Source organism: Zootoca vivipara, chromosome 8 (genome assembly GCF_965207765.1).
Source record: "Zootoca vivipara chromosome 8, rZooViv2.hap1.1, whole genome shotgun sequence".
Taxonomy (NCBI): domain Eukaryota; kingdom Metazoa; phylum Chordata; class Lepidosauria; order Squamata; family Lacertidae; genus Zootoca; species Zootoca vivipara.
In genome coordinates, this window is record NC_142591.1 from 47,488,290 (window position 1) to 47,502,766 (window position 14,477).

Below are 14,477 nucleotides of genomic sequence, written 5' to 3' on the forward strand. Positions count from 1 at the left end.
GAAGAGTCCAGAGGCTTAAAGTGTGCTGCACAGTCAAAAGAGGATCATTAAACAGATCTTACATGATATACAATGAACAGTTTGGATTTTACAATTGATTTCTCTAACAGCATAATCCTCGAGAGTTTAGATTAGTTGGCCTTTTGGCCAATTCCATTTGTACAGTATATTCTTGGGTAAACAGTATCCACTGACAGCAAAAGACAACATTTCTTTGATAATATCTTGGTATATATTACTGTCAAAATAAATTCATGGGGAGAGGTTTTGTATGAAATATACTGAAATGCTTATTTATCTACTATCTACTTCTGTGTACTATTGACTTGTACTGCCCTCTGCTACTTCTACTTCTGCTACATATTTTGGAAAGTGTTTTGTTTGTCTGTCTCTCTGTTCTCTATGCATGACTGTTCATGAGGTGGAAGAGATAGCTTTTGCCTACATTTGGGGGCCATCAGGCAACCTTTTGAACCAAAGTGGCAGACTTAAGTGTTCCACACTACACCAGCTTGGGTGCCTTGGGAGATTTTGATGCCCAATTTGTTCTGACAGCTCCCAAGATTGAGAATCAGGGTTTGGTCTATGCTTGGATACCATTGTGAGCCATTCTGTAAGCATCCCAAGATGGAGGTCCAAGCCAAGGTGGTCTCTGGCATCTACCAGACCTCAGCTTTTGTGGCTGGAGTCTGGGTTGTGGGGCCAGAGTGTCCTTGTGTGGTGAGTACCAGCACCTTTTTTCTAGGTTTTTAATAAGGTTTTTAAAAACCCTAATTAAACATTAGCCCCAAACCCAAATTGATTAGGGGCCAGCTATGGTCTGGTGTTTCAGGGACCCAGGTGGCGCTGTGGTTAAACCACTGGGCCTAGGGCTTGCCGATCAGAAGGTCGGCGGTTCGAATCCCTGTGACGGGGTGAGCTCCCGTTGCTTGGTCCCAGCTCCTGCCAACCTAGCAGTTCGAAAGCACGTCAAAATGCAAGTAGATAAATAGGAACCGCTACAGCGGGAAGGTAAACGCCGTTTCCATGTGCTGCTCTGGTTTGCCAGAAGCGGCTTTGTCATGCTGGCCACATGACCTGGAAGCTATACGCCGGCTCCCTCGGCCAATAATGCGAGATGAGCGCGCAACCCCAGAGTCGGTCACGACTGGACCTAATGGTCAGGGGTCCCTTTACCTTTACTGTTATGGTCTGGTGTTATTGGGCCAGTTTGGGGCCCTGGGGCAGGGGGCAAGACTACACATAGCCCTGAGAGTAACAAATTACACCATCCATTCATAAATCTCAATAATTTTTGGTTTCTTAATTTTCCTGGGCAACACCAGACACTTCCAGCTTGTATTAATATAAATTACCATACTCTGAAAATGTGCCCCTTTATTTTTCCAGAAATGTCTGATAATGTGATTTATTTTTTAGTGTCTTCTCATTTTTATGCAGAGCACAATATAACACAGGACTGAAGCATAATCTTTCCATATTTATTTAATATAATTTCACTTCACAGCTTGATCGAAGGCCAGAAAAGCTAAAGTGATGGTTATATAAAATTTGTTCAAGGCACGAAATAACTCTTTCATGAAACTGATTTGATAGGGGGATTTTTTTTAAGACTCTTTTTGACTAACACAAATCCTCTAGGAAAAGCAATATGACTGCATTTGAGTGTGTTTTCATCAAGGCCAACAGGTATCCAGAGCTTCCTTGCATGTCTAGTCATGTGATATTAGAAGCAACCAGGATTTTTAATTACACACAATTCTCTACTGAAGAACCTAATATATTCAGAATGACTACTAATTTAGTCCTTGTCCCTTTCACATTGGATGGCCAGTGTTCAAATCTGTATTCTGTGTGATACAAGATAATAGCTGGCTACAACATTATATCAGACTATAAACACGTGTATGCATATTTCAGTTTAAAATTTCTACCAATTATATTTTACATCAAGACCTTTTCACAGAACTCATTGAGGAAATTTCCAGGGAGTATCCATCTGCAATGGTGAGTGTTGTTATTTGCACTTATAACAAAGTGAATGGCCCTATACCAACCAGTATGGCCACAAAGCACCTTTCTTCTTCCTGAATACAGAAGGGATATAGCAGGTTTGCAGAAAAATACTAGAACTGCACATGGAACAGCATAGTGCAGAGTGCAAGCAAAGCCCCATCTCCAGCAACAGCACATGGAATCTCCAAGCAGCTGCCAAAGTCCCAGCTCCCTAGTAGGCACATCAGTGCTGACACTGGTCACAGTGAAAACGTTCTTTTAGCTGCAAGTTCTCTGCTGCTTGCTTCTCTTAACAATACTATTTCAAGTGTTTTACTGTATTGGCATACCCTCCAACTGTCCTGAAATTGCTGGGACCATCATGAAAACCCTTGAGGAATCGCGGATTCTTATTTCATCATGGAGAGTTCAGATTTAAGCTGCTCTTAAAGGGGCAATGGACTTGCAGCTAACTTTAATGGCCCCTTTAAGAGTAGCTTGGCTCCCCATCTTCTATACATACCCATTGATACATTTTGCAGTGGGGAATTTTGCAGCCCAGGTGTGAGTGCAAACATCGGTGTTGTAGGTTGTGTGCGAGTGAAGGAGTTTCCAGAGCCTACAGCACCTAGCAGGAGAAGAGAAGAGCTTCTCCCCAGATCTCTCACCTAATTAGCAAATTTTGGTTCTAATCTTAGTATTTGCCTTATAACAACAGTTTTATTATTCTTCCAAAACCTTGCTGCCCCAGTTCCATGGAATACATTTTGTAAATTCTTGGAGATTCTGAAATGTTAGCCTTAGATTCTTTTTCAGTTATGCTTTACCAACTGCTTCTTTTTCCTTTGCTTATGAATTTTAAAAACCACTACATTTTTTTCTTCCATAGTTCTACACAGACTAAACCAAAACCAGACTGCAAGAAAGCCCAAAGCAAATCTCTCAGTGACATCAGTGGGAATAACAGAAGACCCCATTAGTCTCATGCACCAGCAAAGCAAATAATTCTCATTTCATTCTGCTTTTTTACTCTTCCTACAAAACTCTTTTACATTAAAAAGAAGACATGAAACAAATGGCTCCAGGGTCACATATTTGTCCTCAGGCCATTTTATGCAAAACTAATGAATTTTTGTTTCTGTACATTTTTGCCATTGGCTAAAATGTTCCTTTTTAAAGAGGGGTGGGGGAAGCTTTTTGGTTGACACATGTTTCATTGCAACTGCCAATTACTGATGGGTACCGGAAGAAATGTTATGTTAACAGACAAATTTGTATAATCTCCTAAAAGACACACTCTCTGTGTAGTATATGCAGCACAATTTTAAGAGCATGTTTACTCTGAAGCAAGTCCCTCTGAGCTCAATGGGATTTACTGCAGACTTCATCTCTCAAATACGGTATATCACCAAGGGCTATGAATCATTTTTATCTTGCTGCTCTATTAATTTTGTGGTTTGTTTTAATTGGAATATGGTACTTAACAGTTTGGAAAACTGTCTTTATAAGGGATGTGGGTAGCTTAACTCCTTTCATAAGAAAGGCCAGGAAAGAAAATATATATCCACTCTCAGTTAAAGAATTCAATTGGTAGTTTAACAAATATATATGAATGTATGCATAGTTTTGGAATTCTCCCAGTACTAATTTGAACACAAATTAATAAAGGAAATCAGACAAATAAAGCAATGCTCAAATCATATTTTAACTGAGATTAATTGTTTGACTGCTCTCTGTAAAGTCCACAATCACATAGTAGTGGACCTTGACGTCTTAAATTTCAGTGGTGCCATGTGTGATGCTAAAATCCAGTGCCAACCCCCCCCCATCTTCTGTTGTATGTCATAGTTGTGGTGCTTCCTCAGATGCTCCAGAAGTTCTGTGCCCGGTGTGACCATGCACTAGTTGCATTCCCCTAGATCCACCTTTGCAATCCCAACAAGCTTATGCATTCAGGTGGGTCAGCTACTTTCCTTGTGTGTATAGCTCCTTTTATTATTTTAACAAAATGCATAAGTCTTGTTCACACTGTTAATAGTGCACAGAGCAAGATAATGGCGTTACTGGTATCACACACACCCTGTTTACAGTGGTAGCCTGTAAGTGTTTGAGAATGGTAGGATTTAACAGGAAAAATTGCTCTCTCTCTCTCATCTTTAGCATCACTTTCGCTTAAAGTAGATAAAACCTTTTGAAACAGAGTTGATATTTCAACTCCCTTCGGCATTTTGATGCAATTCTTTCAAGTTTGAGAAGGACTTTGGTGCTGGTTTAACTTTCTGATTTATAACCCAGCATTCCTTTATGCTGACAGAGGCGATTAAATTTTCCCTGTGTTTAACCTGATGTTTCCCAAGAGAAAGAGGATCGGGAACTCTTGAGTGCAAAATGTACCAAGAGGGGAGCAAAAGCTTCTTCCCTTGCTTAGTACTGCCTTCCTGATTTCTTTTTCAAAAGTTTTTATATGGGTATTTTGTAACATAACTGTAAAAGAGGAATATCACTCGAGATTGTAAAAAGAAACGATCTCTGATGGAAGGAATGCAAAAGTGGGGAGTACCTCACCAGCTTTTATTCAGCAACCTTGAAAATAGTTCCCAATGTCTGAGTGAGACAATGACAGCTTGAAAAAGCAAGCATGTTATTGTCCTAGGATCCTACCCAATGAAGGAAGTTGGATGGAGGAATGTGATGTGTGAACCACGAAGGGAAAGGGCAGCTGCTTGTATGCACATGTTAGTGGAAGACCTGGATCTGACAATAGTCATTCATGTTGCCAATCATTATGTCATTCACCATTCTGTGATCTATGTGAAGATGGTCCAGAAACTTCCAGGTGGGTCAGAATTTGGTGGCTTGCCTGAACACGGAACACCTAAATTTAAATATTATATAGGCTGTCTGTCTCCATAACTCAGCTCAAAGTGCTGGTCTTGACTTTCACAGCCTTGGGTATGGGTCCAAAATATGGGATTCACCTAACAAACCTATCAGCAAGGCCTTATTCCTGTGCAATGGGGCTCCCCTCCCCCCTGTGCCTCCTGAAATTGATCTTGGGTGGGGTCAGGAAACCCTCTAGAATAGTGTGCAATAGGAAGGAAGTGGGGATTGTTCCTTTTCACCTGCTGATCAGCTTGCACTGACAGAATGTTTGAAATACCCACTTTTCTGGAACTGCCAGCAGAAGGACATTGGAGAGCTTGTCTCTGGGTTTCAAGATCATCCCTAGGATATTCTTGCCAACTGATTTCCTGTAGCCACTATGCAATAGGCTGAAGTGTGGAATTTTCTGCCACAGGTTATGGTGGTGGACACCAACTCAGGTGGCTTTAAAATGAGATTAGTCAAAAAGAGGCCATCAATAGCTACCAGTCATGATGGCCGCATACTATTTCCAGGATCAGTGTCACTACACCTCTAAACATAAGAGCACTCCTGCTGGATCAAACCCAAAGCACATCTAGTCCAACATTCTGTTCTCACAGTGGGCAACCAATGCCTATGCACAAGGAGCACATAAATGTAACAACACACTCCCACTTCTAGCAACTGGTAACTGAATACATTTGAATACCAGTCGCTGGGGAACAACAGTAGCAGAGGGCTTTAGCACCCACACATCTGGTTGGACAGTGTGGGAAAGAGGATACACAGCTTGAAAAGTATTGGGTCTGATTCAGCAATGCTTACATACATAAAGAAAAGTGCCATGTACACTGATGGCACTTTTAAAATATGGTAAAGGTGAAGGTCAAGGACCCCTGGACAGTTAAGTCCAGTAAAATTTGACAATGCCGTGTGACACTCATCTCTGCTTTCAGGCCAAGGGAGCTGGCGTTTGTCTGCAGACAGCTTTTCCGGGTCATTTGGCCAGCATGACTAAACTGCTTCTGGCACACAGGACACCATGACAAGTGTCAGAGCGCACAGAAACAGCTTTTACCTTCTTGCCACAGTGGTACCTATTTATCTACTCCCACTGGTATGCTTTCTAACTGCTAGGTTGGCAGAAGCTGGGACAAACCAATGGGAGCTCACCCCATCGCATGGATTCAAACTGCCAAAAATATGACCACTGTATATATGAGGAGAGGGATTGGACCTCAGTCCTAAAAAGCTATTCCTAAAAAGCTATTTAACAGAGATGGAATTGGGATCTAAGAACATGCATTGATAGGATCACAGGAAGCGGGTTAGTCCCCATAAACCATTCATAGGTGAACATGTGCATAATTGTTTTGCTTAAGAAAACAGATTATGGCAAGTAAAACAGATTATGGCTAGCTTGTTTGTAGTTTGAAACTGTTCCTTTCCCCCTTTTTTGCATCATTAACTCTCAGTGCCCCTTCAGCATAATGGTAGTGTTTATGATGTAGTCCATTAAGCTGCATTTTTGGTATCTTGAAATTGTTTCAGGAGATTCTGGAACTTTCAGAAATCAGTCATAACTCTTCTCTTTTGATCAGATTTGCCTCCGTAATTGGGATCATATTTCCTCCCACATCAAATGTGCTCTCAGATCCAGTTGCTTTCCTTTCAAACACAGACATAGATTTCCAAGACTGGAGCCTAACTTTTCAGATTAATTATGAATTGGCCTTTGGACTCCTTCATGCATCTGATGATTTAGATGCTTGAAAGAACTACAAGAACTTTTTATTGCCCAAATATGGCCCATCCTGTCACCCCCAATTCCCATCAAAAAGGGTGTAAGTGCCCCAAAGTAAAAGACTTCTGGGAAAAGATGTATAATCAGTTGAAAAAGGTTTTGAAAAACACATTTATTAAAAAACCAGAAGCCTTTTTACTTGGGATAATAGGGGAAGAAATTCCCCAAAAAGATGTTACTTTTTTTCTGTATGCCACAACTGCTGCGAGCTTATTACTTGCTAGGAATTGGAAGACCCAAGAAATACCAACTATAAATGAATGGCAAATGAAGATGATGGACTTGATGGAACTTGCCAAACTAACTGGGAGAATCCGTGACCAGGAAGAAGAGTCGGTGCAGGAAGATTGGAAGAAATTTTAAATATATTTGAAAAAATACTGTAGTATAGTCTGGTTTGTTTTAAGTATATCCAAATATCACGGTACATATTTTAGCTGGGCTTTGTTTTTCATTTCAAATTACAAATTGCTAGGAGCATTACTGAACAGATACCAGTAGGATGTTTGCCATGACAAATCACAGCACAATAAAGAAAAGTAAAACTGCAGAATAGATTATGCAAAATAAGAGAAAATATGTAAATGGACTCAGTTTGCAGAATTTATGAATCACAGAATTTGGCTCTGCTTGGTGCAGGATTTTAATTGCCTGGGTGCAAAATTTTAATTTGGGTTGTTGCTTTTAAAGTACAGCCATTAATAAAATGCTAATGAGGCAATCCGCAAATGGTAGAGGTTTGATGTGGCAGCAGACTACTCTGCTGCATTTTGAAGATGGTGGCAGAGAATTGGATCATTCCAGACATTTCTGGGAAATATAGAAACTTGTTCCAAGCTACCATGGATTTCCCAGTATCTGAGAAATTTATAGCTGGAGGGTTGCTGCAGTTTTATAGCCCCTTTGGATTGTCAAAACTGTGCAAAGATATCAGATTGCAACCAAAAATACCCTCACAGAAATACAGCTCTGCCCAGATCTGAGTGTTGATGTTATTTGTATTTGTTATATTATGATTGTTCATAAGCAAATATGGTAATATATATATATTTTTACAATCCACCCAAATAAGCTGTTCATGCATAAGGAAAATCAGACTTAGTGCTCACTAAGCATCAAATGTTTACGAATGTCTTTTAGAGTTCCCTTCATTTTAATAGAGTTCCCTTAATGCATTTTTAGGCTCACATGGGAGATGAGAATTGGAAAAACTTGCATGGAGAGTCAGCATGAAAAGATCTAGCATCTAAATTATTAAAGAAGTGCAGTAGATATATTTTAAACTTCAACTATAGGCCTATCTTCAAAGAAGCTTTCATAATTAATTAATTAAATTTGCAAACTGCCCTTCATCCAATGATTTCAGGGCAGTTCACACAATAAAATACAGAACAAACCCACAAAGTATATAATAAAAACAAAAACAAAACAACAACACACCCCTCCCACAAAGGCATATAAAAGGGCATAGATTATTATCCAGCCAAAGGCCTGGTTGAAGAGGAATGTTTTTGCCTGGCACCTAAAGCTGTATACTGAAGGTGCCAGATGAACCTCCTTTGGGGGAGCATTTCACAAATGGCAAGACTGCAGAAAAGCCCCATTCTTGTGTTGCCACCATCTGGACTGCTCATGGAGGAGGCACATGAAGAAGAGCGCCAGATGATGATTGCAGTGTTTGGGTTGGTTTATATGTGGAGAGGTGTTCCTTGAGGTATTGTGATCCTGAGCAGTTTTAAGGATTTATAGGTCAAAACCAGCACTTTGAATTGGGCCTGGAAACTAATTGGCAACCAATGTGGTCATCCCAGGATCTGTGTAACATGCTCAAACTGTCTTGCCTTGGTGAGCAACCTGGCCCCTGAATTCTGCACAAGCTAAAGTTACTGAAATGTTTTCAGGGGCAGCCCTAACATGACAGAGTCATGATGGCTGCTTACTACTTCCAAGATCAGTGTCACTACACCTCTAAAGATAAGAACACCCCTGCTGGATCCTCGCCTGCTCTCTGCCCCTTGGTGCCAGAGCATGAAGCTCCGCCACTGGCTGGATCAAACCCAAAGCACGTCTAGTCCAACATTCTGTTCTCACAGTGGGCAACCAATGCCTATGGGAAGTGCACAAGCAGCACATAAGTTTAATATCACACTCCCACTTCTAGCAAGTGGTAACTGAATACATTTGAATACCATTCACTGAGGAGCAACAGTAGCAGAGGGCTACCGGAGCATTGACAACAGAAATTAGGCTGTCCTTGTCTGAGAGGTCAAGGATACATTTTCCCTGTCTCTTTCCAGACATAAGTCATCATTCAAGGCAACCAAAGCTGTTTCTTTGCTGAACCCAAGCCTAAACCCCAATCACTGGCGGAGGAAGAGGAGTGTGGGGGGAGCACAATTGAAATGGGTCATTTTCTGGTGCGCCATCTAAGCCATGCTTGGTTCAATAGGATTTTGTAATTCTAGAGAATGGTAGTGCTGCAGTTCTCTGAATGTCCAGAGAATATAAATCAGAATATATTTTGGGGGATATATCTCTGTTTGGGACACTCTAGCTATCCTGTTCATGGCTTCCTTCAGATTATTATGGATGGTTGTAGTGATATTAAACTATGGGTTGTGCTAACTTTGTAAACTCTGAGCTGTGTTTTGTGTTCTAGAAAATCAGGCAAAATATATGGTCAGTTATGCAGGTACAGTACTTAAGGCTCACAGGGAAAGCAGGCATTAAAGTCTGAATTGAGCAGAAAGCATACAGGACCTTGGACAGCTCCAAAGTGTCCCTGCTTGCTAATGCAACTACTGTACAAGAGAAGTTGTCTCTACAAGTCTCTTATGCAGGGTATCCAGGGTTGATGGGGTAAGTCATGCCTGTCTGGAGGAGCTAGATGACTGGTTAAAGGCCTTTGCATTGTTTTGTAGTCTTTGATATCTGTGAGGCTTGGGGAGACAGAGGTAATGCAGGAAAGTTGTTAGAGAACAGGTAGAATATTAGAGGATGGAGGTAGGGTTGTAACCTCAATAAGTTACTATAGGTTATTCCCCTGAATAAGTGACCGGAATGTCATCTGGATCCTCCACCATGCACTGCATAAACCCAGGTTTGGGTTTATGATACAACGGAATGTGTAGTCTTTCTCTCCACACACACACACCCCCGGTTTCTCAGCTGCTATTCCAAACCATTCAGTATTGCTCCAAGTGTAGCCAGGGGTAGTCAATATGGAACTCTCTAGATGTTGTTGGAATAAAGCTCCCATCAGCCCATCGTTAATTGTTAAGCAACTATGAGTGGGTGATTTTAAATCTCCAAATATTAATGACCAATAACATTTGGAACATAGTGGGAACTAAGATATAGATGTCATCTTTGTTTTGGGTTGTAGGGCTTAAAGTGAAAACCATAACAGATATTGAGTAAAAGAATGAATGGACTTGAATAAATTTCTGGGTCGCACTGAAGAACCTCTCTTCTGTTGGCATCTGTGTATCTCAGGAGACAAATGAAGAGTGTGCCTTTGAGGGTAAAGTCAAACTGTTGGAGAGTTTCTTCTCTCTGTGCTACTCCCAGCTGTCATTGCTTCTCTGGTTACTGCTGTTGACACGCAGCCTGACTGTCTCTCTCCAGAAACTGTGATCATCTGCTAGGAATTCCCACATGGTGGGCTTAATGCTTCCAGCCTTCGTGTCATGTTTACAGACATATTTGTAACACAGAGTTGGTTGGCCGACAGGAACAGACCTAGTGCCAGCTCCCCGTAGAGCGCATCCTTGAGAATCCTGCTATCTTCCATTCTGTGTACATGACCAAGACAGTGTAGATGTCACTGAGATAGGAGTGCAAACATGCTGTGGGAATGCAGGCTTGGGAGAATACATATTTGTTTGAGACTCTGTCCTGCCATGTTATGCCCAAAATCTTCCTGGTGTGGTGCATATGGAAGGCATTGATTGTTAGCATCACATTTTCCGACACCCTTTTGGAGAGGTGAGTCATTGCCATAGCTGCTTTGCCAATATGCTCATCCAACTCAGCATCAATAAAGAGATTGCTGGTTATGGTGGAGTCCAGGTAGGCAAAATCTTCTACCACCTCAACTGTGAGGTCATCAGTGCTAATGCGTGGAGTGCAGCCAGTATCCTTACCCAGGATGTTGGTCTTTATCAGGCTGATGGTGAAGCCAAACTCCATGCAGGCATGGATAAAATGGTTTATGGGGCTCTGCAGGGCTTCCTTGGAATGTGCTCTCCAGACTGCCACCAACATCTCTTGGATTAGAACCCCCCACACTTTTGACTTGGTGTGGAGAAGTACCAGGTAGAACAGACCCCCCCCAATCAAGCTGAAGGCATAGGAGAGCAAGAAGTGGGCATCATATCTTGTTGAGCACTTGAAGAGTCTTTTTCAGCTGACCAGGTCAAAGGCGCTTGTACGGTCTATGAAGACAATGTACAAGGGGCATCTCTACTCTAGGCATTTCTTCTGCAGCTGACGCAGTGAGAAAATCATGTCAACTGCTGACCTCAGAACATTGTGACTCAGGATAAACTCTGTCATTGAGTAATTGCAATCTGTTGAGAACTATCATGGGCAAACACTTTCCTCACAGTACTCTGCAGAGAGATTGCACAGTAGTTGTTACAGTAATGGCGGTCACCTTTGTTCTTGTAGAGGGTTCACAGTGCTGGGGTCACACATGTCTTGTGGCACTGATCCTTGTTCCCAATACTGCAAGAGGAGGCCATGGAGGTGTGTCACAAGGGAGGAATTGAGCCCAGCTTTCAGCATTTCTATGGAGATTGTGTCCTGTCCTGGGACTTTACCACATGTCTGAGAGTGGGAGGGATATCTAGCTCTTCCAAGCCTCAGAGGGAGGGACATCTAGCTCTTCCAAGACAGGCAGAGTTTGGATTGATTACTTTTGATTACTGTATCAGAGACCATGTTTTCCACGAATGCAGTTCCTGATAGTGCTCTGCCCATCACTAGGCCCTCTCCCATTTTTATATGTCTGCATATTGTAGCCTGTTGATTTTTCTGACTCCTTGAGTAATGAGTCTTTGATTAAGTCCAGCATTGAAAGCATTTTTCTGCTACTTTTTAAAAAATATTTTTCAATTTCTAAACATATTTACATCAAGCAAATTACAGTGATTTCAATATCATTTCAGAATACTCATGGAGTTCTCGCATTATTCATGTGGGGGGGGGATGCAAAACCAAACCAACAACAGAACACAGTGGCACTCAAAGCACTGTCAGGGTTATTTATGATATTTCACTGCTGGTATTAAAATCAGTGGAAATATCTGGATCCAGTACTCAGTTTCAGTGGTATAAAGGTAATAATCCAGTGTGTAGTATCAGATTTTAAAAGGCTGGAGTTTTCAGTGATAGCAGCAGAAACAATAATTGCAAGAATTCTGTTAGATTAAATTCAACTCTTCATTCTTCTTACAATACACATTCATGACAACTGCCTTCCTATCAGGCTAGCTATCTAATCTGCTGGATCTGTCTTTATCTACACATAGTGTCACCTTATTCTCTCCCAGCTAATACAATAGGAACAACCAGGGGTGCTGGAAGGAAAGTCGTTTGGAAATGTCAACTTCTTAAAGCATAGTTCTTGGTTTCAGTTCAGACATGTTCGTACATGTTTATAGATGGCAGTGAAAGCTTTAGTGCCAACTCTGTTGACACAATAAGGATACTAATACATACTGATCATGAACTACATGTGTGATTCATCCAACAGGAAGATTTCACAGGTCTTCTCAAAATACTGTGTAGTATTTCAAATCAGAAATGAAAAACTTGCAGAATGTATTTCTGGTTAATATTGGTATTTGTTAGTATACTAATATACATGTGAGAAATAGGCAGTGTGAGCACAAAATAGCAGAAACAACTAGGTGTCAACAACAGTTCCAATTTCCTAATTTGCAAAACCCTTGAACTGTTACAGTAGACTTTTCTTCTTCCTAATCTATGCTCTTGTAATATCTTGTGAACATGGAAGCATCTTACCTTGCTTCCATTTTCTTTTGCCTCTTGCTCCATCTTAAGATCAGATACTAGGATGTTCTTGTACTTGTTCTTTCCATCACTGCTTTGGTCATCTAACCTGTATTCTGACGTGAGCTGAGCAGAGAAGGGACTGTCACTCAGATTCAGCGGCTGTTCGTCCGGTTCCAGAGGTGCTTTGCCATTACTGTTGGCTTCTGCCACTTCCCTGCAGTGTGTTCCCCCTGAAGCATTGGAACTGTGTCCTGCAGTCTCATTGCCGTTAAAACTCTCTGCAGCTGAATCATCTATGAAACACATGGATTTACAGGTTTTCAATGGCATGTCATCAACATTATCTTTATACCCAAACAACAAAAAATTACAAAAAAACCCCTACAACCTGTTGCCACTCACACAACATTTCCAACAGTTCAGCTGAAAATATTTGTGTGAATACCAGTCACCATCATAGCTGCCAAGTTATCCCTTTTTTACAGGGATTTTCCCTTATGCTGAATAGGCTTCCTCGCGAGAAAAGGGAAAACTTGGCAGCTATGGTCACCATTAACAATCACAGAACAGTAAAGAAAATTTCAGCCAGAGCAGATTCTTTAATGACCTAGGCAGGTGGAAAAGGAAGGGCTTATCTTTCCACTTTATATGTGACATCATGGCTCACTTGCTTAAGTTATAGGGGGGGGGAATCTTTATATATCCCAGTTATTGTGAATGATAGTTATTTAAACCAGCAAAGTTTACAGTATTGGAATACAAAGTTCCCTTCCTCTGATGGAAGGGTACTTCCTCCAAGGGAAAGACTGCTTCTATTAGAGCAGGGGTCAGCAAACTTTTTCAGCAGGGGGCCAGTCCACTGTCCCTCAGACATTGTTGGGGGCCAGACTATATTTTTTTGGGGGGGAATGAACAAATTCCCCTGCCCCACAAATAACCCAGAAATGCATTTTAAATAATAGCACACATTCTACTCATGTAAAAACACGCTGATTCCTGGACCGCCCGTGGGCTGGATTTAGAAGGCAATTGGGCCAGCCCCGGCCCCCGGGCTTTAGTTTGCCTACCCATGTATTAGAGGATAATGCTCATTCCATCAGTTGGAAGGAAGGAACTTTTATATTCATCCTGTTGGGAAAGTCTGGATGATCATAGCTCAGCTATGGATGAGCCTTTTGGCCTCTTGGCTCCTCCCTTCAGGGCAGGAATAAACCAGGAAGTCTTCCATTAACTATAGTCTCCTGTTTCATCCATACTGGGGACCCCAGGGTTAACAGCTTTGGAGCAAAGCAGACTACAGTATTTAAACCAACCGTAAATCATGACTTAATACCTAGGCTTGTCACAAAGTTCTCCACTATGGTTTCCCTGTTTGGTTGAAGTGGGAAACTATAGTATCTTAAACAAAATTGTGATTTAAACAAGCTTTTTGTTCTGAAGGCATTGCTGTAAATAAACATGATATGAAAAGAAAGTACAGGTTACTTCTGCCTTTCATGTCAATCCTTTCCCAGGTCAATCAAATAAAAAACCCCAGCCAGACCAGACATGTCAGGACAGCATCAGGACGGTTACAGCAATAATCACAGCAGCTGCATAAAATGTGGGGTGCTGGAGGGTCAGACATGGAAATAGACTGAAGGACAGAACATGGATTTACAAGTGAGGGAGAGGGTGATAAAATAGTACAGAAAGAGGAGGGGCTGCAAGGGAAGACAGAGAGGTAAGAGAGAGTAAGAAAGGAATTCTGGGTTTGTAAGCCCAGTGATGAGCCAGTAAGAAAATAAAAGGG

The 14,477-nt window shown here is 41.4% G+C and overlaps 1 protein-coding gene across 2 annotated transcripts in view; it reads right to left on the bottom strand.

Annotated features, from left to right (window-relative positions):
* The window catches only part of NOL4 (nucleolar protein 4), a 130,908-nt gene that overhangs the window by 29,522 nt on the left and 86,909 nt on the right, over positions 1-14,477 (bottom strand). For both annotated transcript variants that reach the window (XM_060277846.2, XM_060277847.2), the window contains exon 6: positions 12,695-12,978. In XM_060277846.2, coding sequence (XP_060133829.1) covers positions 12,695-12,978 — 284 coding nt within the window. The remainder of the gene's footprint in view (positions 1-12,694; positions 12,979-14,477) is intronic.